This window comes from Psammomys obesus, unplaced genomic scaffold, assembly GCF_907164565.1.
Source record: "Psammomys obesus unplaced genomic scaffold, mPsaObe1.curated_primary_1811, whole genome shotgun sequence".
Lineage (NCBI taxonomy): Eukaryota > Metazoa > Chordata > Mammalia > Rodentia > Muridae > Psammomys > Psammomys obesus.
In genome coordinates, this window is record NW_026587216.1 from 17,825,841 (window position 1) to 17,852,537 (window position 26,697).

Here is a 26,697-nt window from a genome sequence, read left to right on the forward strand (position 1 = left end):
GTTGAACAATAAGTCCCCTTAACTGAAATCTAACATGATTGCCACATGTTTTAGTGTAGTTATTTTGAGAGTGGACAATGGGCAGACATTTCTATGAGTGAAACCAAATTAACAAAGCTTACTTACTAAGAAATTATTAGTTAACTAAGTTAATTACAGGTCTTTGAGAAATGACAGGTTTGTGAGAAATCTTAAAACAAAGGTCAAATTCTCTAGCCTCTGGGATGGACTAGCACCTCAGAATACTGGTATATGACGTTGCTCACTGGAATGGATAAGAAAGGCCAGGTTTCAGGGAACTCTGGTATAGACCTTCATCTTGGTAAGGGACTTCTCTGTTTGTGGTACAGCTACCTCACAAATGACATTCAGGTCCCAAAACCCAAGTGCCCTTTTCACTACTACTTTCAGCAGTCAGCCAGGGGTGGTATAATTTAGTAACTAAGTGATCATTTTAAAATAACTTTTAAACAACTCTAAGGGGCCCATGTATGTAGTCAAAGGTATCAGCGATGTAGGTCAACATTATTATCTCCCTTCAATTCCAAAAGAAAGTCACAGCAAGACACCTATGGTCCCACAGTGATGCCATCAGGGGTGTGGGGTCAGCCTTGATGGGGAAGGAACTGCCCTCCTCCTTTCTGTCTGTTGCTTCTTTCTCAGTATCACAGGTTTACTTACAAGGAGGAATGGTCACTTGTACACAGCAGGGATTTAGCCATGGAGACACTGTGTCTGACTCAGCTTTAGAACCCCAAACATGTCCATTGTTCTCTCCTGCCAGTCTTACAGCAAAGTCATGGAGAAGGCGTGTACAGCCTGACTTGGTGGCCAACCTTGGGTCAGTCCTGAAACAGGGATTTAAATCCGATAAGAAAGACCTAGGGAGATTAATATGACTCACCTTAGGAAGTAGCATACTGTAGATGAAGGAGGTCGAGTTCTCAAGAGAAAAGGAGTAAGTAGTATGAAATCAGAAAGCCCACTAAACTTTTTGTTTAAATCACTAAATGAAACTGTCATTTAACATTTCATGTGAAAATAGTAATTATACAAATGAATTGTTAGTAGTAAATGTGACCATAATTTCACTATTATATATCAGAATTTATCTGACCTCCAGTAGACACTAAATAAAGTATAACTACCATTTCTTTATTATTATACCCAAGAGGTTGAATTCACAATTAGAATTTTTAGCATCAACCATACCAGAGTCTTATAAAGTTCTGTGACATACAAAAACATTATCTTTTAATGATCTCAGTCTGTTTGTGTTGCTATAAAAAAACAAACAAACCAACAAACAAACCCTGGCCGTGGACACCTTATCAGAACCTTCCCCAATGTTTTGGAAACTGGGGAGTCCAAGGTCAGGGTGCTGACCCCACTCCCTTCCTGAAGACTATTATGTGCTCTCAGTTTGCCATCTCATCTCTCCTATCAAAGAACAGCAAAAGGGTAAAAATTGTGATCTCCCTGCCTCAATCTCATGGGACCACAGGGGTCTGAATCCTGTTCATAAGAGCCCTGTCTCATTTACTGCCTGCCTCAGGCCCCACATCTTAGAGCTATCACAGTAGGTCGTAATGAATTTGAGGACTCATAATTTAAAGCCAGGTATATAACTGTGAGTTTGGGGTATTTTCCCCTTCTCTCTCTCTCTCTGTGAGTGTGTGACTGTGCATGTCTGACTATGTGTTGATATGGAGAGTCTTCTACGAGGTTCAGTTAGTCGGGATCTCTGAATAAAAACGAGAGCTTGAAATATTGCTAGTCTCCCTCCCAGGTTTCTCTTGGGATCCCCCATCTGCCTTCTGAGGCTTGAGTTCACCGTGCACAACCCAACGTTTCCCTGAGTTCTGGAACTCTAACCTCCAGCGCTCACGCTTGTAAGCACCAAGTGCCTGTCCCGCACAGGTGTGTAACTGCCATCCGTCAGCAGATTGTCACAGCCACTTAGCCCAGGTCTAGTGTCTCAGTTCCCGTGGGTCAGGAAGCTGAGCACAAACTGTCTGGGTCACCCACTCACTCGGGTACTACCTCCTCTGTCTGGCAGCCCACCTGGGGAGAGACCCTCCTCCAAGCTTGTTTATGTGATTCTCCTTGGGTGGTTGATCTGAACATCACAGACAATCGGGTAGCCAGGAATTGAGGATTGATTGTCCATGACATTCAGATCAACCGGAATGCTCATGTGCTTTAGGAAGCCAGCATTTTAACAGGAAGGTAGCCAGTTTTACTTGGACTAATCACAAAACTGATATCCCTTCACTTTACCATATCCTGTGGGTCACAAGCAAGTCATGAGTTCCCCCATGAGAGTAATGGGAGATGAGGATCATTAGGGAGAGTTTAAAGACTGTCCACCGTACCAAATTCTTGACTGAAGTAGTTTCTGCCCGGTTGTAAAGGAATATTTTGCTAAGGGGAAGGAAAACCAGCCACCCTTGGAGTAGGGGCTCAGTGGAATTTCATGGCCCATCAAAAGTCGGCAAGGCTGAATATAATCACTCAGCATGTACCTAAGAACTCCAGGTCACCGTCCAAGGGAGATACTTGCACCAGCTTCCTTACATCCGCAGTAGGCAACTTGTAGAGTCCACCAATAGTGGAGTCAACAAAGCAAACGAGTGTAGGTGCCTACCGGAGTGTTATTGAGCCATAAGAGAGAACACAATCAGGACATTTGCAGGAGCAGAGTCTGGAGTGAAAACCATGTTAAGCAAAATATGCTAAGTTCAGAAAGACAAAGGCTGTATTTCCTCTCATGTAAAAACCGAGGCTTAAAGGAGAAAACAGACAGAGCAGTGTGAAGAAGCGTGAGTGTAGCCCCTGGACAGACCAAACCCATGAGTCACTGTATCCTCCCCCACCCCCACCCCCCGTATCCAGCACCAACGTCCCCCACCATCCCCCACTGTTGCCATGGCCAAAAGAAAGGCCGAAAGGGATGCTGAAGGAGATAAAGCCAAGGAGAAGGGCAAGCCACAGAGAAGATCCACAAGGTTATCTGGTAAACCTGCTCCTCCAAAGCCAGAGCCCAAGCCTAAAAAGGCTGCTGCTAAGAAGGGAGAGAAGGTACCCAAGGGGAAGAAAGGGAAAGCTGATGCTGGTAAGGATGCGAATAATCCTGTGAAAAATGGAGATGCCGAAACAGACCAGGCACAGGAAACCGAAGGTGCTGGAGATGTCAAGTGACGTGTGTGCATTTTTGATAATGGTGTCCTTCTGATGACTGTACAGTTTGAAATACTATTCCTTATCAAGTTTTATAAGAATGCAGAATTTTGAAAAAAAAAAAAAAAGGAGAAAACAGACAAGTGAAGAGGAAGTATTGGGGATGAAGGAGGAAGAAGTCAGGAGATGAAAATAATGGTGGGATGGGTGTTTTGGGAGGAGGTATGAGCAAAGTAAATTATGTGGCATTTACTCTATGCAGCTAATATGTACCAGTAAAAGCTGAAGAAAGTCAGCAACGCCAAACATTTTACTTAATCGGGCTACTCAAGGCCTCGTGAGTAATGAGCTGGTTTAGAAGCCTTCTCCGTTACTTTGCTCGCCCCAGCATTCCCGGTATGGTGACTCACTGATAACGGATGTCAAGTACTGAAAACACAGCTTTCTCTTGTCCTGAGAAACAGTGTAGTGGACCATCTTCCAGCCTGGCGTTCAGAGTCAGAGGAGTGGAGTCACATACTTGCTGGGGGCTGGGAGCCTAAGTCACATTCTCCAGACTTGTGTCTTCTATAAGATGAGGCAAAGGCACCATCAGATTTAAGACGGCGTTGGATTCCGTATGACGCACAGAGAAAGCTACCTGATAAGCATGCAGGATGTTGATTGGTTAGATGATGTGCCCCAGTCTTAAACAGGTCAAAGAACGGAACACTGTGCTTCGGAATGGATGAACTCTGATGGCAGCCTGCCTTAATGAGTTTTATATAAAGTCTGAGTGAGATGGCATTCCCAGAGCCCTCTGCACGCAGTACCTCTCGCACTGCAAGAAGCCAGCAAGCAGGCCCTGACAGTTCTCATTTTATTGTTGGCAGTTACGCTTGTCATCTTGCAAGTCCCTAAAACGAGCCATTATGTTTTGCTTTCTTTTCTGATATTTGAAACTGAATTCGGCGGAATGGATCTATAAGGCTATTGTCAGCTTTTGTGAAGGACTGGGTTATCAGCAAGATGACTGTATCAAGCCAGATGATACGTAATGACCTGCAGTTCCAGCTGAAATGCTTAATGAGTGTGACACTTTGGCAAAGGCCCTTCGGTGGGAAGTGGGCTTCCCACTCCTCATCTTTTAAGTGAAGGTAGAATAAAGGCCCAAATTATGCTTAGCAGTTGGGAAGGTTGAGAGGCGCCCTTTCTGCAGCTCCGTTCAGCCTGCCTGCGCCGGTGATAACCGATAATTTGGTGACTGGCTGAGCAATTGCTCTGCAGTGAGCTGAAGGAAGGCCTTTATTCACGAGGCTGGCAAGACTTCAGAGGGCAGTGAAGGCATATTTGAAGCAACACGATGCCAGTGCAGTTGCTGGGGAAGCTCGGCTCTGATAGAGCACTGTGGTAAGCCAAAATCTGTCCAGGAGGATAGCTGCTAATGAGGCTGCGGAGCCCTGTGCACCCAAGCTGTAAGGAAGGCCAGCCGTCTGCTGTGTGTCTCCTTGTTGACCTGAAAGACTTGAAAACACCGTCCCACCGCCCCCTGTGTCTGTAGACACTAGTGCTTGAGACGTTCCCGGCTCCTCATTGGATGAAGGAGGTTAGGTGAATATTGTTTAACCTTTAATGGAGATGTGCAACACTGCCAGACTCTGGAAACATCTAAGCAAAAATTCCCTGTTTTGCAATTGTCAGAATTAAGCCCTGTGGTCCATTGTGAACGAGGCAGGTTCTTCTAGGTGGGTAAACTGATTTCCAGACGGAGCATCGTGACCCAAGAAGAGACAGGAGCGCTGGTCTGTGCTAGGTGTTCCTCAGTTCTGCCTCACATCTGGGGGCAGGGTGGAACCTCCTTGTTTTCCGCTCTTTTCACACACATAAACATGTGTCCCTACACCCGAGGTCTGAATTACCTAGCTTGTAAAATAAGCGCAGTGGCTCCCGTGGGACTGGTGTGAGGCTAGGAGGACACCATGAGTGGTGATAGCACCACTGAGCAGAAGCTCCTGTGTTCGCCTACAAGGTGCAGAGGGACTTGGGCCGCTCTTAGGAGTGAGATGTGCACTCGCCGTGAGTGTCTCTTTCCTGGTCCCCGATACTGCCGAGGTATTCTTGAAGGCTCCCAGGATGTTGTGGCTATCCAGCTACATTTTGCTACATGGCCCTGCTGTCTAAGGGTCCTATTATGTGTGCATGTCTTTTTTTTTTTGCCTAAAATATTTTACTGCATTTTGAAAAATAGTCAACCCATCCTGTGCTGGCGTAGTTCTCAGACCTGCCCCCGCATCACTGAGGGAGGCAGAGAAGCCGGTGGATGTCTGCATTCCACCTTAAGGGTTGGGCTGTGTGAACACTCTGTGTTGAGAACCACAGCTTAGAGAAGTTGGGGGCCGCTGTTCCTCAGCAGTCTTGTCTGTCTGTCCTCCTTAGCTGGACCAGTTCTGTTCCGGGTTTGTCTGAAGTGTTTTGTTTGATCTCTGTTTCAGGAGAGGTCCTGAGAGGAACTGGGAAGGTCAAGGGGATGGACCTCTCAGACTGCAGTGGATGGGCAAAGCTGCTGCAGTGCCTCTATCCATTACATCTCTTCTTGGCATCCAAACCTCTGTTGGATGTAATCACATTTTGCTAATTACTACTAATCGATTTTGGTTCCTTTTAAACTAATATTCAGTATCAGCAGATTATACTGGGTTTTCTAAAGTGACAAGCCTCCCCCAAGCTTCAGTGCTTGAACAGCAGAGATGTGTTCCTGCCGTTTGCTTTGTGTCCAGCGAGAACTCGGGAAAATGAGGGCAGATAATTGATCACCAGCATTAGAGAGCTAACACACCTCACTGCTCCGTGCACACCATCTGCTCATAACTGATGTTAGCAGAGCCGGCTCGACTCTCCTTCCCTAGACCTGTGGGCCAGTTCTGTTGCTCTAACAAAATAACCCGAGTTACTCTATAAAGAAGAAAGGGTTCTGTTTTCGTTTATGGTGTGGAAGGCTCAGTGCAGGGTTAGCTGGCTCATTGCTTTGGCCTATGGTATGTAGCACGTGTTGATGGAGGGTAGGGAAGAGCAGAATAGCCAGGAAACAAAAAGGGAAAAGCCAAGAAGGATGGGGCTAGCATCTCCTAATTCCTGTCAAGGGCGCGTCTCTGAAGAGGTCTAGTGGTCACCATAGTGCCCTGGGTCCACAGCACCTCCCATCAGTACCACCCCAAGGGCCAAGGGCCTCTGTGCATGGATCTTGCAGGAATGGTTATCCACACTAGAGTATCCACAAAGGAGACCGGTGAGCACTTTCAGGACTTGAGCACTAAAGACATTTCTGTCAGTTTCTCTTGTATCGGTTCATTTACAGAATCCAATGCAGGAAGAAGTATTGCACAGAACTGTCCTGGAACGCTCAGAGTTCATATTTCATGTCGGATGTAGTCATTTCACATTTATACATATCATTTAGTATTTTCAAGTTTTGTGAAGTTGTGTTTTTTGTTTGTTTGTTTGTTTGTTTGTTTGTTTTTTAAGAAGTAATTACTCAAGTTAAATTTGTACGGCTTTAGCATGAAAAACATGACAGCAGAGCTGTAGATACACCTTTTCAAAACCTTTTGTGTATTCCTTACACGAGTAAAGGTGACACTGCACTGATATAAAGGAAGGGCCCAAACCACTAACCACCACCCTGCTGGCCCCGCCTTCACGGGCAGCATTGGCGGTGTTGGTGAACACCGTGGCGCGGTGGTGAAACCCAGGAAGCACAAACACTGGGGATAAAGAGTCGGGGAAGACTTTAGGTGGACGGCGGATAGTAGATCCGCTTCTTTCTCATAATACAGCGCAGCACTGCAGTGTGTGGGACTGACAGGGGGCTTTAGGCCGGGTGCATCTGGGCCTCTTCCTGAAGCAGCTTTGTGGCCGACCCACATCATGCTAGGGAGCAAGGGCCTGCAGCTGAGAGGGGTGCAGAGGCCCTGCAGTTCTTCTCAGCTTTTCCCATCAACTCTGCAGCCAGTCTGGGGCTCAGCTATTCTCTGGAGTTACTCTGTCTGGGAAAGCTGACGGCCCCAGCATGGACAATATTATTTTCTAAAATTCCATAACATTCTGGCCTCTGTGTCTTTGCCTCTTTCGTTAGCAAATGCCCCCTTAGAGAGTAAAATGCATTTCCCTCTTTAGAGTAGAGGGAAGAAGAATATTCTTCAGAGCCGCATCCAGTCCCTACTGCTTTTGAAGAAAGGGTGATGTTTGACACTGAAAGGCATCAGTGATGAAAGCCACATTTAACTTGTGTTGTTTGGACTTAGCCCTGGAACCAAACCAAACCAGTTTTTCCTGTGTGTGTGTGTGTGTGTGTGTGTGTGTGTGTGTGTGTGTGTGTTTCTTTTTGTCTGAGTGGCGCTAAGCCCAGAAACATGTTTGCATTGCCAAGAGATGGCTCTAAATATAGAGTGTGGTGGGGAAGATTGTTTCCTTATGCAGGCAACTGGGGTGTGCTCTGCGGCCGCCACCCTCCAGCAGGAAGTTTGGCCCGAGCTGCAGCCTGCACCGAAGAATGTGGAAACATGAGCCTGGGCGGGGTGGCTTCACACGCGTGTCTCCAGCCAAAATATGCAGATCAGCCTTGCTGGCTGTTTTGATTCTTTCTCACTTAGGAGTGTAATTAAACACACAACAATGGGCAGCTTTGAGCGACTGGGATGGCTGCATTGTCTACCCCTTGTTTAAACACAGATTGTTTATAAAGGTACAAAAACACTGTGATGCCTTGCTGTAGCTATCTCCCAGCCAGCTTTGAAACCTGAGCCCTGCTCACCTGTTCCTGCAGACCGCGGCTTGCTCTTTTACTGGTTTGCTCTTCTGTGGCAGAACAGCAAGAGCACTGGTGGGATTTAGAGAGCTGTCTGAAAACGCTGACTTTAAAACAATTGCTTTTTCCAGAAGCAGAGCCAGAGAGCACCACAAAGAACTGAGGTTCAAAACCCCCTACTGTTCTCTTGCCTTCAGCAATTAAGTAAAATAGACTTTGAAACCTCAGCTCATAAATTGGGTTGCCCCAAAGGGATGGAGTGAGCTGGTTTGATCATTGTTTTGGTCTAGTTTTTTGGTAGAGCTTTACTTTATCTCACTTTTCTTTTTCATCTTTTTTTTTTCTTGGCAGTGGATATAAAGTGACAGCGTTTGCAGATTAATGTTGATTTGGCTTTTATGGTAAAAGCTTATTATGCCTCAGGAAATACTGCAAAGTAGCCAGTCCACATTCCATAATGAAATCATTTGTGCTGAATGCATTAGCATTGAGCAATTAAACTCAGCATGTAGTTGGTTCTAAAACTTTACATTTCATAACAAGAGACTATTAACTCTATCAAACCAGGACAGTATCATCTGGGAGAGTCCTGCTGACAGCTCTACCAGCTAGTAAAATGGCAGTGTGTAGCAGCTAGCTCCAGAATCACTGACACGTGATTGTTGGGCAAAAAAAAAAAAAAAAAAAATACAATTCTGACTTCAAAGGGATAAGAGATTGTTTATTCTGGACACAGGTATAGCTTACCTCAAAATCTGTGTTCTAACACAGAAGCAGTTTATGAAGCCTTTATAGTAACAGAAGAAAGAAAGCCATAAATCAAAACCCTTTTACAGACGTTGGTGGAAACATTACATGGGCAGGTTCAAGCAAAGTGGAGATAACTCCACTAGAGGCATCAGGAAGTCGATGACACTATAAGCCTTTGGTTGGTGTCTTAGGGTTTCTGTTGCTGTGAATAGACGCTGTGACCACAGCAGCTCTTAAAGGGAAAACATTTAATTGGGGCTGGCTTAAAGTTCAAAGGTTTTAGTCCATTGTCATTGAGGTGATACACAGGCAGACATGGTGCTGGAGAAGTAGCTGAAAGTTCTACATCTGGATCTGCAGACAGCAGGAAGAGAGAGAGACACTGGGCCTGGCTTGGGCTTCTGAAGCCCCAAAGCCCATCCCCAGTGACACACTTCCTCCAGCAAGGGCATACCTAATAGTGCCACTGCCTTTGAGCCTATGGGGGCCATTTTCATTCAAACCACCATAGTTTGTGAGGGCTAAGTGTCTGTACTCCAAAGGATTTATTTATCTTTGGTTGAAATGACAATATTAGTGCATAAACAGAAGAGAACAGTAAATGGCTATATGAGAGCTAAAGATGGCCCAGGATACTTAGGCATAGGGCTTGATGTCAGTTAACCAGCTTTAGGGGATGTTCCCCTTCACAGGCTACATTAAGCAGCATGCCTGAACATCTGTGTCATGAGTCTGAATGTGCACTACTTCAAGGTATATGTGGAAAATAATACAAGTACATCAAAGGCTTTTTGTTCATCCAGAATGGTTGTGATTTATTTTGCTTTACTTGTTCCTTGGCTCTTTTTATGATTGTATTGACTGCCTTGTCACCTCCCTTAATTCCTCACTTTGCTCAAATTTTATTGAGGATTTCTTTTTTTTTTTAAATTTCGTGTTCAAAAAGGAAATTGGGCTATAGTTTCCTTACCCCTAGCTTTTGTGTTAGGATAATACTGGCTTTGCAAAGTGAGTTTGGCAGCGTCCCTTTGAAGCCTTCCTATTTGATAAAGCATTTTAAGAACGATGTCTAATAGTTCTTAATCTAGAGTTCACAGTGGAGAGTCAGCGGTGAAGAATGAGCTTCAGTTGAGGCCCCAGATCAGATTGGCCTGTGGCCATGCCTTGACTGTCTTGATTAATGATTGGTCTGCAAGGGCTTAGCTCACTGTGCATGTGTGTCCTCAGTCTCAAGCAATGGGCGTAAGGCAGCAGGACAGCAGGTGGACAGCATTCCTCCATGTTTTCTGCTGTCACTCCTGCCCTGATTCCCCTTGGAGATCTGTTGTGACCTGGACATGTAAGCCACATAAATCCTTTCCTACCCCAAGTTGCTTTTGCTCATGGTGTTTATCCCAGCACCAGAAAAGCCAGCTATAGCATGCTTCATTGTTAGCTCTTCTTACACAGGCTAGTTTCCAGTACTCTATCTGGACCTAAGATTTTCTTTGATCATTTCAGGATTTGTTTGTTTGTTTGTTTGTTTGTTTTTTTCAATTTCAATGCTCAACATAGATCAATTCAGGTTGTTTCATATCCTTTGGTAGGCCACATGCACTTGAAATTTATTGGTATTATTTTCCAAAAACATTCCCCGATGATCTTCTTGATTTTGTTGGTATTTGTTTTAATATGTCGTTACTGCCCCTGAAAACACACTCGCCTCATAATGAGTAGCCAATAAATAGTTCCTGCCAAAAAGTAGATTTCTCAGTTGATGGGCAGTTAGTCGTGTCAAAACAGGCAAGCAAGACAGGTTCGCCTGCTGGAAACCAACCAGCATGCTATTTCTGTGTGACTCTTTAAAGGTCTCTTGTTCTGCCGCTATGGGTAAGACCCAAGAACAGAGCAGGCTGACAGGGACGGCTGCTCTGAAGAGGGCACAGTGCTCCAGCCGCCAGCTTCACCTTTGCCATGTGGTCATTCCTTCAAGATCAGAGGGAAAGTCTTAAAATTCCCGCTGCCCGCTTTCCTCTACTGAACATCCAGTGATCTTGGTGAACTATAGGAAGCAACACTTTTCATAGAGTTATATGTTGTAAGGATAAGCATTTGCTCATTCCGGATTTGTCAGTTTGTCGATGCTGTTGTATTATTATTATTATTATTATTATTTCTGAAGGTTTATTTTGAAACAGGCACCCAAAATGTCCTCAGAGATTCCACTTAGCCCCTCAGAGATGTGCTGCCCCCATTAGGACCCCCATGTAACTCTTAAGGCTTGGGCTTAGAATTGAGACCTGATATAAGTTTAGGCTATGAGATAGGTAATTTTCTATTGATTCCACATTGAAATGAAATCTTCCACACCTTGTGCTTTGTGAAATGCATTGCTAATGTTTACTAATCCTTTTCGTGTCTTCTTCACGGTCTCTGCTAGAGCTTGCAAGGCTCAGTGTGACATGGCTTGAGTGATCTCTGGGCAGGACTGTCATATGCTGCCCTTCTGGGTCATGAGTTAGCAGTGGCACCGGGCCAGCACTATTGGCAGCCCGACCTCTTAGTAGAACCTTCTTCGGAGTTCTGCAGACTCTCTGGGCTGGTTGTAATCTATGTCACAACTGCCTGGGAAATATGCCAAGAAGGAATCTGCTGAGCCGGCCTAGGCTGAGTAAAAGAGGAATCCCTAGACCCTTGCCCACTCAGGAGCACAGTTGAGTAGAAGTTTCAGGGCATAGTGCCAAATTCAAGCCAGAAGTTAAGATTTGTGTTAGCAGCAAACTTACTTCTCACAGCCATTTGTACCCAAGCAAGGAAAGATCTTCACACACCTGCATTGATAACTCCAGCCTCCTGGACTTTAGCCTCAGAAGTCACCCTTGGTCATGGGGAGGTCTGCCTTGTTCTGTTACTGATATCGCTGGGATGAGTCACTGGTACTTACTTATACCCACAGTGTGCAGAAAAATTATTGCCCATATTTACTAGATGCCAAGTGTGTATTTATGAAATACAACTGTGGGTCAGATGCTAGGTTCTTCCTTTGCATTGAAAAAATAAATACAGTTCCTTACCTAAACAAGTAAACTCTCAGTCTACCAGATGGGTGACGGCCATTTCCCACGTGCTGATAGGCCTCATTTATACTGTACCTGTAGGCTTCATCTATACTGTACCTGTGAGCATCCTCCTGTGAGCTTGTAAATGCTTGTTCTACTGCATTGTTTTGGGACTAATGACTAAGGGAAAGTTCTGTCTGTGCTAGGAATAGATAGTTATTTTTCAGGTCTTTCACATTCATGGCTGGTTAATTCCATTGATGTGGAACCCTCGGTACAGAGGGCTGGCCGGGGTGAACAAGCATCTTACTCATTAACCAGCTAGATACTAAATTGCTGGGGCTTTAGTTTTTGTTTTGAGCTGCTGTCGCCCAACCTAGAACAGTGGCTCAAGAGGCAGGCTCTAAGAAGTGTTAGTCCCACGCCTCTCAGCAGGAGCTGAATACTCATGCTTCCTTCTGGACCTAATTTTGTCTTCCAGAGGAGTCTAAGAAGTTGGAAAAGATGTCTTGAAGCTAACCAGCTCCTTCTCTTCCTCCCTCTTTTCTTCCTTCCAGAGTTCAGGTCTTTCCTAACTAACACACATTACTCTTGAGATCCAGTCTTCTTCTGGAACTTTGCGGCAGCTCATTTCCCAGCCAAGCAAAGTCGCTTTCTGTCTTGCTGCTTCCTACAGTCACTCTCCATTCTCCAGCTCTTTCCAGGCCAAGAAAGATGTCGTTTACACAGTGGTTTCAGATGTTGCTGGTGAACTGGTGTGCATGCATTAGACCTCAGGAAAGCCTTCCAGAGCAAAGTTAGCACTCTGAGCTCAAACAGTTGATTGCCTACAAGCTTAAGGCACGATGCCAGGGTTGAATAACCTGTTGCCTTGGGTACCTGCCAACGTATTGTTGATCTGTCTGTTTAAGGAACCAGGAACCCATCATTCTCTTTTTCACTACACACATCCCTGTTCAAACATGGCTCCTGAGAGTGCCTGAGTTAGGGGCGAACCTCCATTCTGCAGTGACTTGTTCTGAGTACACATTCACTGTGATTTTTGGAAGGGGCATCTCTCTATCTTGGCCTGTTTCTGACAATCCAGGAAATACCACTGACATCTTGCTATAATTTGGATGTTCCTATAAATGGAAAATGAGATTCACATAAGCTTTTGCAATTTGTAGGAGTTAGGAATGTTTTTTGGAACAACTGTTTGCAAGCCCCTAAAAAGTCAAAGGTTTTAAACAGTTCTCTACCCCAAGTTGCTTGAAATGGGACAAGGTCCATTATCACTGGAGTAGCTTTTGTTGTAACTCTGGAGGCCACCGTGAAGGCTTTTCATCAGCTTGAGTATTTCTCTAGTAACATTATCTCTGTTCATGTCAATGTTATAAATGGAAAGAGTCATTTTTAACCCTTTGCCCTCAGTTCTACTCCTCACTTACACTGTTTCAGAAGTTTTAGGTCATGTAAAATAAAATGGCAGCAGCCAGCCAGGTGACTCAGCAGATAAAGGTGCTTGGCATCAACAAGATGCCAGCTTAACAGACCGTAGCTTGAGCCTCAGAATCTACAGAAAGGTAGGAGAAAGTTGATTCACAAAGTTGTCCTCTGACATCCACACACATGCCTTGGTATTCATGTTGTGGTACACACACACACACACCACTCACACAAAATAAAAAATTTTTTACGAATGCAGTGCAGACTGAGGCTTTCAGCAGAATTAAACTGAGTTACTTAATGTGCCTGCTATTTGTGGTAGGATCTCTATTTAAATCTCACAAACAGAACTTTTCAATTAAGTTGAAAACAAAATATTATGAAAGCGTTGGCATGTTCCAGGGTAGCAAGCATCTTGGTTGCATCTTGGTTCATGCTCCCAGGCCACCGTGGCCTACCACAGAGCTAAGCCATAAACTGGATTTAGCAAGTCTCCAAAACTTGACTAGACATCAGAATTGGCCCCATGTGATTAAAAACAATTCATTCAATTACCCAGTTTCTTCAGGCAGAATGTTAGAAGCACTGGCATCGAGGAAACAGATGTGGAAAGCCCAAATTGAGCATATGTGTTAGGAAGACAACATATTGTCAAGTAGCATAAACTAGATCTAGGATTTCACAGCAGTTTTCCAACTCGATACTGCGTGCCCTTCCAATGGAAGGAAGCACTGCTCCAAGTGACAGAGGACTTCATGGGCGTCTGGCTACAATCGCAGCTATGTTCTCAGTTCCCAGTCCTAATGACATAGACTCCTGATACACTGATTTACTGTGCCAGCCGCAGATACAGGAAGCCTTCCCTCACTCAGTCCTGTGACCAGTTCCCTGCCAAGGCCAAGGTCAGTGTCACACACAGCCTTTGTCAGACCTGAGCCTATGTGACTCACAGTATGTCAAAAGTGCGGCACTGAATAGAACGGCACAGGCAGAAGGCTCGGAACTAAACTGCACCAGAGTGAATATCGGGCTTCAGATGCGGTGCAGTATTTCCCGTGTTGGAGGAGTACTTAGCTCGGCACAGGCTTCAGAAAGGTTGAATGAGGAATGAGGAACATCGGCACACCGTAGAGTCCCAGCATAGACAGCAAGTCTCAGAGCTGGGCTGCTGGCTCACTTGGTAAGGTGCTGGCCATGCCACCTTCATGTCCCGAGTCTGCGGCCCCAGAGCTCAGGTAAGAAAAAGCTAGATGTGGCAGTTTAGGGAATAAAAAGGAGGAGGATCCATGGGGCCTGCTGGTCAGCCAGTCTAGTAGAAACAGTAAATCAGAGGTTCAATGGGAGACTATCTCAAAAAAAAAAAAAAAAAAAAAGACCTAGAATATGACTGAGGAAAACACCTGCCTTCTACCCGTTCACACACAGTTGTGCATTTTGTCCACACAGCACCACCCCTGTGCTCTCTCATGCTTTACTTAGCCTTGAAAGACGACCACGTGTGTCACTCCCATTTCCCCACGTGCACAACTCCTCCAAGCCACTGCCGTGTTCATGATCCTGTTGAAGTTTCGTAACCACCCCGGGACCATGCTTATATGAAGTTACATTTCTTCCGAGTGAAGGCCTTGGAGCACAGAGATGGTGCGCTCTGATTTTATAAGATTCCGTTCCAACATTATTACACCGTTTACAGTCTTCACCCAGGCATAGCACACCCAAGTTCTGGACGCCAGGTTTGTGCTAGGAAATTCAATCTGCTTCCCCTCGGCCAAAGTTTATTTAGTCAGCTAAGAGCGCTTGAGAGGATGTTGATGTCTCTCTCTGAAAGGCTGGCTTGTTTCTGTCCTGCACACCCTTGAGGTCAGAGTCGGCTTGGTTCGGAGGCTTCTCTTCCTCTCCTGAAGAGGGCACGATTGCAGTCTTGATTCCTGACCTCGCTCACGTGCTCTATATTTACTGGAACCCAGAGGCTAAAACAGCAGTTTCAGAAAAAGTTTGCAGAGTAGTTTTTTTGTGGACACACTCTCATTTAGTTCTGATGTGATATGCTTGTTGGCAAAATTGATGGTGGATTTTATACGTGTTCTAGTCTTTTTATAGTTTTAAGATACATCCTTTATTGAAAACATTATTGGAGGAAGGTGGCCAGTCTGTTGATCCTGGCTGTTATCAGTCTCTTAGATGCCAAGTACATACATGGGTACATCTCTCTGTAGAGATTTCTTCCTAGAGCTAGGATTCAGCTGTGTGGTTGGCCCAGCCCCACCAACCCAAACAAAGGAATTTCTCTCTGTATTTGGCAATTTTGAGATTAAAAAAAAACACACTCTCCTTGACTGTCTTTATATACAGTAGAAAATAATATAGCAGGAGCAGGAGCTGCCTTCAAAACTATATTTTAACGTGGTATTAAAACTCCCCAGGACCTAGCACTCAGGAAAACAAGAGAAGGGGATAATGAGTTCCAGGCCAGCCTGGGTTGTACAGAAAGACTCCTTTCTCTGGGTTATAGAGAAATCCAAAAGTATATAATAAAGTTTAAAATTATATTAAAAAAAAAACTCCAAAGAAGTTCCAAAAATGTAAAAATAATTTAGTTCCTAATGTGAATTTTTGGAATACCAAGTTTTTATATTGAATTTTGCTATACATATTGCAAAGTAAGGGAGAATGTGGAATGTGACAGGAATAGAAAAGTGTCCTCTTGGACACTGGAGTTTATCAGTGCACACATTTGTCTTTTTATTTGCTTAGGGTTTTTGAAACTCTGGCTATCCTGAAACTCCTGTAGACCAGGCTAGCTTCTAACTCACAGAGATCCTCCTGCCCCTGCACTGAGATTAAAGGTGTGCACCACCACACCTGACTTCTTATTTATTTTTTTTTAATAATTTAGATTTTTCTATAGAGATTTACTTTTGCCATGGAATAAGTGAAAATTTAGAAACTCCCCAGCTCAGAGGAATGGAAGCGGAAGAAGCAGCTGTGTGTCTCCAAAGTTAAACAAACCATGTAATTAACTGCGTGAGCTTTCGATATTGGTTAGTTGATGAGCCTTCACTGCTGGCCTTCACTGCTCACCAGCCAACGAGATAGTCCGTTAGCTAAGCACATCAGTGAGCAGAGATCACCCTTTCTCCAGCTCTGTGAATGAAGAAATGTATTTGTGCCAGTTGAGTGCCTTCTTGAACTGTGATATATTCAAACCATGCATTCAGTCTCACCCAGATTAGATCATGACAAATGTGGCAGGGATGAGAAGATTCGGAACGGGTGTTTGAAATTTACTCAAAGTCCCCGAGCACTTTGCTTTCATAAATGATTACACTCCGCAGCCAGGAAGGCTGTCCTTAATGATGTGATTAGCAGCTTGTGACACGTTCTGCTGTGTGTTCTCATGTGACTGAGGACTCTCAGTGGCACTTCGGGGAGGTACATTAGTTCTTTCAGAGCCCTGGGATGGAATTCAGTGAAGTAATTGTCTTCCACTTTAACATCTATAGTAGTAAAGTCTAAAAAGCATTGTGAGACTCACATAACTAAGTTTTCTAGTAGCCGTGCTTTAAACAGTGAAAACAAATACATTGTGCTAATTCCCTCTGTGTATGGCCCCAGGGATTACACCCAGGCCCTCCCACATGCTGGCCATTGAGCTATACCCCAACCATGGTAATATTAATTTTAATAATATAATTTGTTTAACCCATTTTTGAAAAAAAATATCATTTCAAAATATTAACACTATTTTATATTCCCTTTCAAAAAAATTGTATAAATCTTTGAAGTCTGACACCTCCAGAACATCTCAGTTTTTACTCAAAAATGTTCAAATCTAGAAAGATCTCCTTATGTGGCAGGCTGGAAGTCAAGCGCCGAGTTTTACCATAAACATTTATTTAAGGATCTTGAAGAAGGTGAAGTTTTATTATGAAAGCCAGCACTTCCTGACATCCATCCACTGGGCTAAGTGCATGGCACCTGTGAGATCTCATTCAGTTTACGGTGACCATAGGAAGCCTGCCCTCTGCCTCTCTATCTCGCTTGTGAGCACAGTTGGCAGGCTGATTGAGTTTAAGATCACATGAGCAGTAAGTGGCACAGTCCTGATCAGGTTTACTGGACACACCCAGCACAGCCAGTGGAACAGACCTCTTATCAGAGTTGGATGCAACTTTGAAAAAAAAAAAAAAAAAAAGCTTTTTATTGATTCTTCGTTAATTTCACATCATGATCGTGAGGAGACAGAGTTAATGGGGGGGATTGAAAATTAAAGAAAATGGAAATATGACTCACCCATCTCATGCCCCCACAAGTCAGGAAATTCAGATGTTTGGTTGGTTTAGTCCTTGCTGGAGGTTTCAGTCACAGCTCAGCAGAGGAGTCACCACCAAAAGGAAGCCCACATATATGGATGTCACTCTGGGCCCTGTCAGTGCCAGCTTGTCAGGGAGCTGCTTTTGTGGCCTCTTGGCATGGTCGCCACTTTCCCTCAGAACCAGGAACCCATTCAAACAAAGCAGAAGCTCCAGGGACTTTGGTGATGTCCAAAGTGACACACGGGACCCAGATACACATGGATGTGACCCAGTTGCAAGCATTGCAAAGCACATGGCACCAACCCATATGGACACAGACACATATACACAGGGACCCACAGAGTACACGCTATGGAAAGAAACTCAACAATTTGTCACATATGCTCTGCTGCTCTTTTTCATCACGTGATGTGTATCCTACATATGGAAAGTAGTGATGATTGAAATTCATAAGACAATCTTAAGGTGTTGAAACCATCCAAGTATGTTTTACCGTCCCTGGCACCTTTATGACATCTTTGGGTTAAATACATCCTTCTGTAGCCCAGGCCTTTGAAACTTGTGCAGGTAGCATGGTATTTGTGAACTTGCGTTGCTGCATACTCTACTCCTCAGACCTGCTGCGTCAGCAGAAGCTAGACTTGATGGCTCTTTCATTTATAAAAGCAGAGACCTTTCCTTTCACTGTTTTTACATGAAACCACTTTTATTATTTCCTTGTTTACTTGCTTACTTGTTGTGTATGCTCGTGCGGGTGTGCAGTGTTCACGAGACTATCAGGACATCTTGTGGGAGTCAGATCTTCTCCCCGTGTGGCTTCCCAGGTTGCCAGACACCTGATGAGCCATCTTGCTGGCCCTAAATGGAAGTAGAGGTTCTTATGGACAGCTCCCTAGATATTGGTGTGGGTTGTGAAACAGTGGGTACTGTCTGTTTAGAGATAAACATGGCTGTTCTTTACAATGGTAGGCATCATATTTATACTGGTTTCCTCAAAGTTTAATCAGAACTTGAGCACATGAGATACTCATGTCACACCCTTTGTTTCCCAGTGTGTACGACACATTGCTCTTAGTTGGAGTCATTTCTTCTCTTTAGAGTTCTCTCCATGATTTACTATGCCAACACAAGGCTCAGAATCAATGCTGTTTGCAGGGGAGAACTCTCACTGTCGTTAAAGGAAAAAACAGATGTCTTAGAAATTTAAATGTGTTATTGCTGGTGATATTTTTTTTTGTTTTATCCCCTCAGACCACAATGAACTAAATCTACAGCCATTTGCTAAGATTGTTCAGCCAAAGCAACATGAGATAGAGGCATGGGGTATTCAAATAACATTTTCTGGATACTTAGTTGTTTCTGCCTGCAACAATGAGAGAGGAAATCATTTCACAGGATTTGCACTTTTAAATCTAGTTCATTGCCATGAAACTGGCACTCCTTTCTGGGTACCACCAAAGCGTGACCTGTGGTACAGTTTGTACCTAGCATTTGTGTCATTAATATCAAAGTGTCTTGTCAGTCTGTTTAAAGGTGTTAGAACTGAGCATGCAAGCTGGACATGGTGACATGGTGCAGTCCAAGCACTCTAGTTCAAGGGCAGCCTGAGCTTCATGACAGGACTCTGTTGGAAAAATACTAAGAGCTGGATGGGCTGGAGAGGTGCTTCAGCAGTTAAGAGGACCACCTGAGGACTCGAGTTCATTTCCCAGCACCCATATCAGATGGCTCAAAATCACCTGTATCTCCAGGGGATTCAATGTCCCTGTGGCCACCCTACACACAAAGACACATAATTAAAAAAAGAATTCTCAAAAAAAATTATTTTTTCAAAAACAAGAAGAATACTAAGAACAAGAATATAGGTCAGTTTTAGAGTACTTGCCTAATGTGCAAATCCCTGGACTTGATTGCTATTACTTAAAAAAAAAAAAAAAAAAGGAACACTAATTTTATAGAGAGATAGCAAGCACAGGAATGATTTTATTCTCCTACCTGTTACCATCATGATGTGTGTCCTCACCACAGGCCCAAAGTAATAGAATCAACCAATCCTGGACTATGTATCCTGCATTTAGCCTTTCTCTATCTAGGAGGTTCTCTGTAGCGGGCCTGGTACATGAGGATTCCAGGAGCAATCAAATGCTATTCTCCATGATTAAGATCGTATTATACCAGACAGCTTTAATGAAATCTCACATGTGGACGACAGTCTGTCTCCAAATGGTATTCCTCCGAGCTGGGATCGCACACCCCTGATCGTCAACGCCAGAGCTGAGTTAACAGAAGGGCAGCCACTTGCAGCAGACTACACATCTGCAGTTTGTGACCAGGGCTGGAACTGATAAGCTACAGAGAGACTGGCTTCGGGGAGACTGTGGTGATGGGCAGTCTTCAGGATGAGCACAGAGGGTCGATGAGCACTGCGATGAATCCGAGCTACCCTGTGTGAGTTGGGGTTCACACAGATGCTGGGTTCAGATGCATACAAACGTTTGAGGTCCCAGCATTCTTGGCCCCCAGCTCCCCTCCACTTTTGGGTCCCACACACTAGGCTGGAACTGCTCAGTGTCTGGTTGGAGTTTCCCAGTGGTGCGAAGAGGGTGTATTATCTGTCACCCATTTTCCTGAAGCCACCCAATTTCTGAGCTTGTGCCCAAACCCAAATCCTCCATCCCTGATGTGTTTCTCCATTCTTTCTCCTCCTGCTTACCGTTGTCGTCCACTCTTTCTCTTCATGTCCACCCTCACCTTCCCTTCCTTTGTTCTCTTTCCTTTTTGCCAAAGGCCCTCTGAGGTTTAGACAAAGGCATTTGAAGCAGTAAGGAAGAGAGCATTGAAAACTGTAGGCAGTTTCCGTTTGGTGCCTCCTCTTTCTTCAAGTATTTCACAAGGTGGTCTCTGTTCGTGCAAAGGAGAACGAAGACCTTATTCCTTAGAGCCGTGGCAGCTGCTCTAACCATATGCTCTCATTAGCTAATGTATGTGTCCCTTTGATATTCCCATTGTTTAAGAGAAAGCTGGGAATCAAGATGATTACTAACATCCCCAACATTAAAGCAGATAGGGCTGTAGTGTAGACAGATCACATTATTGTAATCCCAGCCATGGCGATAGATCTAGAGACAAATCAAACAGTGAGATGTCTTTTCGGACGCCCAGGGCTGGGGGTACAGCCCTGTAACAGTTGCCTAGTGCACGCAGAGTCCCCAGCTCACTGGAAACCAACAACCAAACACAGGAAGTGCTGATCTACTGAGTCCCAAAGTCCTGTGGGTATTGTCACAGCGGGCTGCCTGGGAAATAAACTGCCTTGGGGGCAAATCCCAGATTCCCCCAGTCTCCCCTGGCCTTTAAGCCAGTTACTTCTCTGATTTTTTATTTTTATTTTTTTATTTTATTTTTCTCATTTGAGACAGGGTCCCACTCTGTACCCTTCTCTGATATAGGACTCACAAAGATTCACCTGCCTCTGACTCCCAAGTACTGGGATTAAAAGCGAACACCAGCATACCCAGCTTGCTTGCTTTTGTCTATAAACTAGGATAATTGACAACTGTAACATGAGACATTTATTGTTAAATGGTTGCGCCGTGTGAAATCTCTGGCTCATAGTCAGCCCTTAGGAACTATTTGCTCTCACAGCCCGTTCTCACCACAGTGTCTGGGGAGGTGAGAAATACTGGCCACAAAGCTGCTCTCGCTTTCATGATCTGTGAATTCATGATCAAACGGCCTTTAGGCCGCCTTTTCCGCCTTTTTTATTGTTTTCTTTGAGACACGGTCTTACCAAGGCGGCCCAAAACTTAAAGCCGTGTTCCTGCCTCAAGCTCCTCCAGTGCTGGAATTACAGACATGTGCCCCTGGCATCACTGACGTGTTCAGCAGTTAGCATAGTTCCCAGCTTAAAGCAAAAGCTAAATAAGGGCCGTGGATATAGCTCAGTTGAGTTCTATTTGGTGGCCATACCTGTAATCCCAGCACTAGAGAGAGAGAGGTGGAGATGGGAGAAGGATTTCAAGGTCATCGGCTGTCACACAGAAAGTTTGAGGCCAGCCTGGGGTCCACAGAGGCCCCTGTCCCCAAACAAAGGAACTGGAAATAGATAATGATTAATAGTACTATTTCCTAATACAGTTGTTGTGGTACTTTTTTATACTCTTGGGCTAAAAAAATCTTTGAAGAAATGCCTTCGTTAGCCTGTGGCTTTGAAGAGGGCTTTTTCCTGAGCCTGTAAATACAGCAGTTGTGACTTGCTTACTGATAAGCTGGGAGCTGACAGTAAGGCAGGCAACGTATCCTGAAACACACCGAAATAAAATGCCATTTCCCTAGGAACAGCTAGAAATACCGATGCTAATTTTTCCTGCGCTCAGGAAAAGCGAGAGCGCTACGGCTGCACAGTGGGCTGGAGAGAGCTCTCCAGAAACATGATGTCATCCTAATCTGCACTGCCAGGGGATGAGCTCATCCGGGCGGGGTCTCTCAGGGCTGCAGCTGTGCCAGGTCCTCACTGGTGTGATGTTCGTCCTACAGGCTCACTCACCCTCCCTAACCCATACCCACCCCCTGCCTGCCAGTGCCAAGCAAGAGGCACTGAAGAATGAATTATTTAAGACCCAAGGTGAACTCCTGCAGAAGATAACCAGTCTGCAGAAGGCGAACACAAAAACCGAGCTGCGTGGTCTTATGTTGTTTAAAGAGAAAGAGTAAAGCAGTTGTAGAACGGCTGTTAAGTCAGAGGACAATTCTGTTCTTCTCTTGTCTTTGTCTGGGAGCAGTCTGCCCCCCCCTTCCGTTTAAAATAATCTGACTGAGTCCGTGTTGGTTCTGAGCCCACACAGGTCTGACCCTGAGCTGCACGGCTATTGAAGAGACAGCCAAGCAGCCTCCCACAGTTTTCATGTTATGCACTGTGATGACCTTGGTTTGTGTTGTTGTCATCGTGCTTGGCCGTGTAGATCACCACGGGAGTCAGTGTTCTATCGGTGGCCGTGAAAACTCTGTCACCTCTGCAGACCTTAGTTTCTCCATCTGTAAAGTGGGGTAATGCTTCCAAGACGAGATCAAAAGTGATTGTGAGCATTGAGTGAATGTTGCATGGCAATCAGCAGAGTGCCTGTCCACAGACTGTCCCAAAGCAACTCGTGATCATTAATCAAAGGATTAATCATTAATCCTCAGCTGTTGGGGGCGAGACTAAAAGAATGTAAAGGTATCGTATGGTATACTTTCAAGGAAACTATTTACACATAAGAAAGTCTGTTTTGTTTTAGATCTCATGGATGTTTTAAACATACACTGAAGTAGACCCACAGACCAAACCCCCACACCCACCATCCTGCTGGAACAGTTATCAACTTCTGGCAGCTCTTTTCATCTACTTCCTTTTTTTTTTAAGTGCAGTATTTTAAGAGCTGTTCCCAGACATTATATCATTGTTCCCATAATACTTGAGTATGTTCTGCCAAAGAAAAACAGGCTTAGCCCCTGTTATGGTGACTCCCCAGCACTGAAATGGGTTCCCAGTATTTTCTGTTCTGATGATCCCCAGCACTGAAATGAGTCCACACTGTCATCTTTTATGACACACCCTCATATTGTAATGGGTCCCTACTATCATCTACCCTCACACTGAAATGGGCCCAAATCATTATCTACTGTCCATTACGTCTTCAAACTTCCCCAGTTGCTCAAAAATATCTTTTAATAAGCTTTGCAAAATGATCATAGATAGAAAATATTCCTCAATGCTTAAACTTTATAAAAGCGATTTGCAAACAGACGTCATTTGAATTCTTGCTTTTTTCAGAGATGAGTGTCAGACTGATTAGAATATGTTTTTATTTATGTAAAATTGCTGATTTGCTTTTGTCACTGTTTATCTGAATGATTGTTTTAAAGCAAAAAGCTTCACTAAGATAATGAATAAGTACTATGGATATTATTACGTAATGTTTAGTGTTACCAGTAGTTATCTTTGCTTAAGTGTAAACATTCAATCTAGTTTTTAGAAACTGTATTTCTTTATTCTTAAGGGGACACCCCTGTAAGACTCCAGGTGTAGTCACAGGGCCTGTGAGCAGAATTAACAGTGAGGCCCCAGAGAGATGGGCGTTAGGGCTCTGAAACTGTATACAAGCACTCTGTAAATGGTACTGCCTCTTTAATTGTTGAATGTAAGTTTTCAGGATGACATCATACTTTTCTGTGACAAATGAAGGTCATTCAGAAGCCAGCCTCTCTGATGAGGCGTTCTGATCCGTTTCCTGACACTGTCTCCTGTAACAACAACCGCCGCCCCGACTCCCGCGCATCCTGACTTCAGCCATACTGCAATTCTCTTGATGACTGCCCCTGCTGTCCAGCTCTTCTGTACACTTAAAGTGATTCTGCTGGATTTCTAAACAGAAGTGCAGAAGGTGGCCAGGCACAGAGATACACTTCTATAAACCCCACACTTGGGAGGTGGAGGAAAGAGGTGAGGAGGTACAGGAATTCAACACACACACACACACACACACACACACACACACACACACACACATCTTATATAAACAGTGATTATAAATTTGTTCCAGATACCGCATGGACCTTTGAGTTACACTGCCACTGTGAACCACAGACACCACATTTTATCCCAGAGCCTTAGGATCTAGCATTTGCACAGGAGTAAAGATGGGTTCCTAAAGGGCTCTCCCAAATGTGCTTAGAAATGTGCATTTCAGTGATAAAATGTGGGGGGTGGAGAGGTCCAAGGGAAATTCCTCAGGCCTAGGGTGGCACGATTGCCCTTGGCTTCTGAAGGGACTGTACTCGAGATGTTGTAGCGTGTGTAGTAGCTGTCTGGGGTGGGAGAAGAAATACTTCTCCTATAAAGAGGCTGGGCCTTCAGGAGGCAGTATCCATTAAAGATGATAAAAATTCAAAATGCAGCAAAGACTACGTAATTTCTGAAACAATCAGTTGGGCTTTGGGTTGGCTGTGTGGACGAAGTAAAGCTGAGGACCAAACCTCGATGTCCTTTAGCTGCTTCCTTGGCTTCTATAAAACTCGTGAATGAAGGTCTTTACTAACGGCACTTTTAAAAGGTCTGGACAACAAAGAGAGTTGGGCCAGTCGTCAGAGAGTATTCAGAGTTAAGGCCAGCCTCTTCAGAGTGGCTCTCTTTTTGTCTTTACTTGTTTAAAGACAACCCAGCTCCTTCCTGGAGGCTTGGATTGCTTTTGGAAAGTCTAAAAGCTGATTAGGACCCGTGTGTGAACCACTACCAAACAACATTTCTCCCATTAATAACCAGAGATGAGAAAGGTCTTGTGAAGTGTGATACCAGCAATGACTTAGTCATCAGCCATTCTCTAAACGTGGGGCCCATATTTTTTATTTTCCTCAAAATCTCTATTATACTCCCCAACCCTTGCTCTGAGCCCTGGCCTTACTCTGTTGTCCACTGTGGCCTAAAACTAGCCTAGGCTAGCCCCAGCTTTGTGGCAGCCCATCTATCTCAGCCTCCCAAGTGGAAAAATTACAGGCCTGAGGTAGACACAGACAGGTTGCTGGTGCTTGCTTTTCAGTTAGACTTAGCACAATCCTGATGCCCCAGGTCCCAGTGAAAAGACCGTCTCAAAAAAAAGGCAAACGGATAGCTCGCACACACGCACACGGATATACTAGCGCCGTGGACACACATGCCCACACACACACAAAACAGGAAAAGCCAATATAGTTAACATTCTGATGGTTTTAAAAAGCTTTGTTTGTGAGTGGATCAGCTAATTAAACTGGCCAAGCAAACGTGTACCGAGGTCTCTACTGGACTACAGAATTTAAAAAATAGCAGCTTTAGAAACTCTGAGCCAGGAATGATGTGTGGACTATATTTTATTCTCCAAAATTCTTGATTGTTTTGGTTACAAAAGCATAGTAAGTCATTTTATACATCGTGAAAATATATATTGAAAAGCCTTTAAGCAAATCCAAGCAGGTTTTTTACCAATTAAAATTTCTGCTCATGGAAAACAGCTCTCAGGGTACCTCTAAATAAACCTCAGACTGGTGCTGGGCATGGTGTTGCACGCCTTCGATCCCAGCATTTGGGAGACAGAGGCTGGCAGATCTCTAAGTTTGAGGGCAGCCCACTCTACATACCAAGTTCCAGGACAGCCAAGATTACATAGAGAGACCCTTTCCCAAAACAACAACAAAACCAAGATAAAGAGACATTATATAAATATCAATTTAAATTTTTTTTTATGTATATGGCTGGGGTTTTGGGTTTTTCTTTTCTTTCTGTTTTTGTTTATCGAGACAGGGTTTCTCTGTGTAGCCTTGGCTGTCCTGGAACTCTCACTGTAGACCAGGCTGGCCTCAAACTCACAGAGATCCACCTGCCTCTGCCTCCCGAGTGCTGGAGTTAAAAGTGTGTGCCACCACCACCTGTCTGTATGTAGGTGTTCTGCTTAGATGTATGTCTGTGCACAACCTGCATGCTGATGCCCACAGAGGCCACAAAAGGACATCAGATTCCCCTGGAGTCAGTGCTGGGACTCTAACTTGAATACTGCCTCGCCATCTCTAGCAATATCAGTTTGCTTTAATTAAAGAGTCATCGTATTGCTATGTTATTATTAATAATAATGATTTATTATTTCTTTTTAGAACAGTAGTATTTGGGTTGACCCGAGGTCCCTGGACTGTCCAGTCTCAGGTTCTTGGTCACCGAGGCATTGCTGGGTTTCGGTTCTATCTTGTGGAGGTGAGCTGTGAGTTGAATCAGATACTGGCTGGTTGGTTATCCCACAGACCACCATTGCACTGGAATAGCTTGCAGGTGCTGTTTATCTTTTCTTTCTAGAAAAGGAAGTGAAGACTGTGGAAATCTAGAGCTCTTCCTGGTTTTTCCTGCTTTAGTCTTAGTGGGGAATGAACATAGCTTTCTGTTGTTCTTTTGTTCTCTGAGGGGTTTTGCAGCTCTTGATGCAGCCAGCAATAGCTTGGAAGGGAAAGGAAGTGAGAGGCCCTAGATCCGTGCCCTCTGTAAAGGTCCACTCTGCTTCCCCAGTGTGAAGTCACCAACTCAGAACATTCCGATTAATGCATCAGGCAGTTTTAGAAACTATTACACCACTTAGTCATGAAAATTTACCTCATATTATTGTAGCATTGCCCATTTGGAAACACGATGGAGTCCAAGTTCACAAGT

The 26,697-nt window shown here is 44.4% G+C and overlaps 2 protein-coding genes across 3 annotated transcripts in view; both read left to right on the forward strand.

Moving 5' to 3' along the window:
- Znf704 (zinc finger protein 704) overlaps positions 1 to 26,697 on the forward strand; it is a 212,748-nt gene that overhangs the window by 77,421 nt on the left and 108,630 nt on the right. The gene's annotated exons all lie outside the window — the stretch shown is intronic.
- On the forward strand, positions 2,929 to 3,201 carry LOC129673458 (non-histone chromosomal protein HMG-17-like). The gene has a single exon (XM_055603239.1). The coding sequence runs from the start codon at positions 2,929 to 2,931 to the stop codon at positions 3,199 to 3,201; it is 273 nt and encodes a 90-aa protein (XP_055459214.1).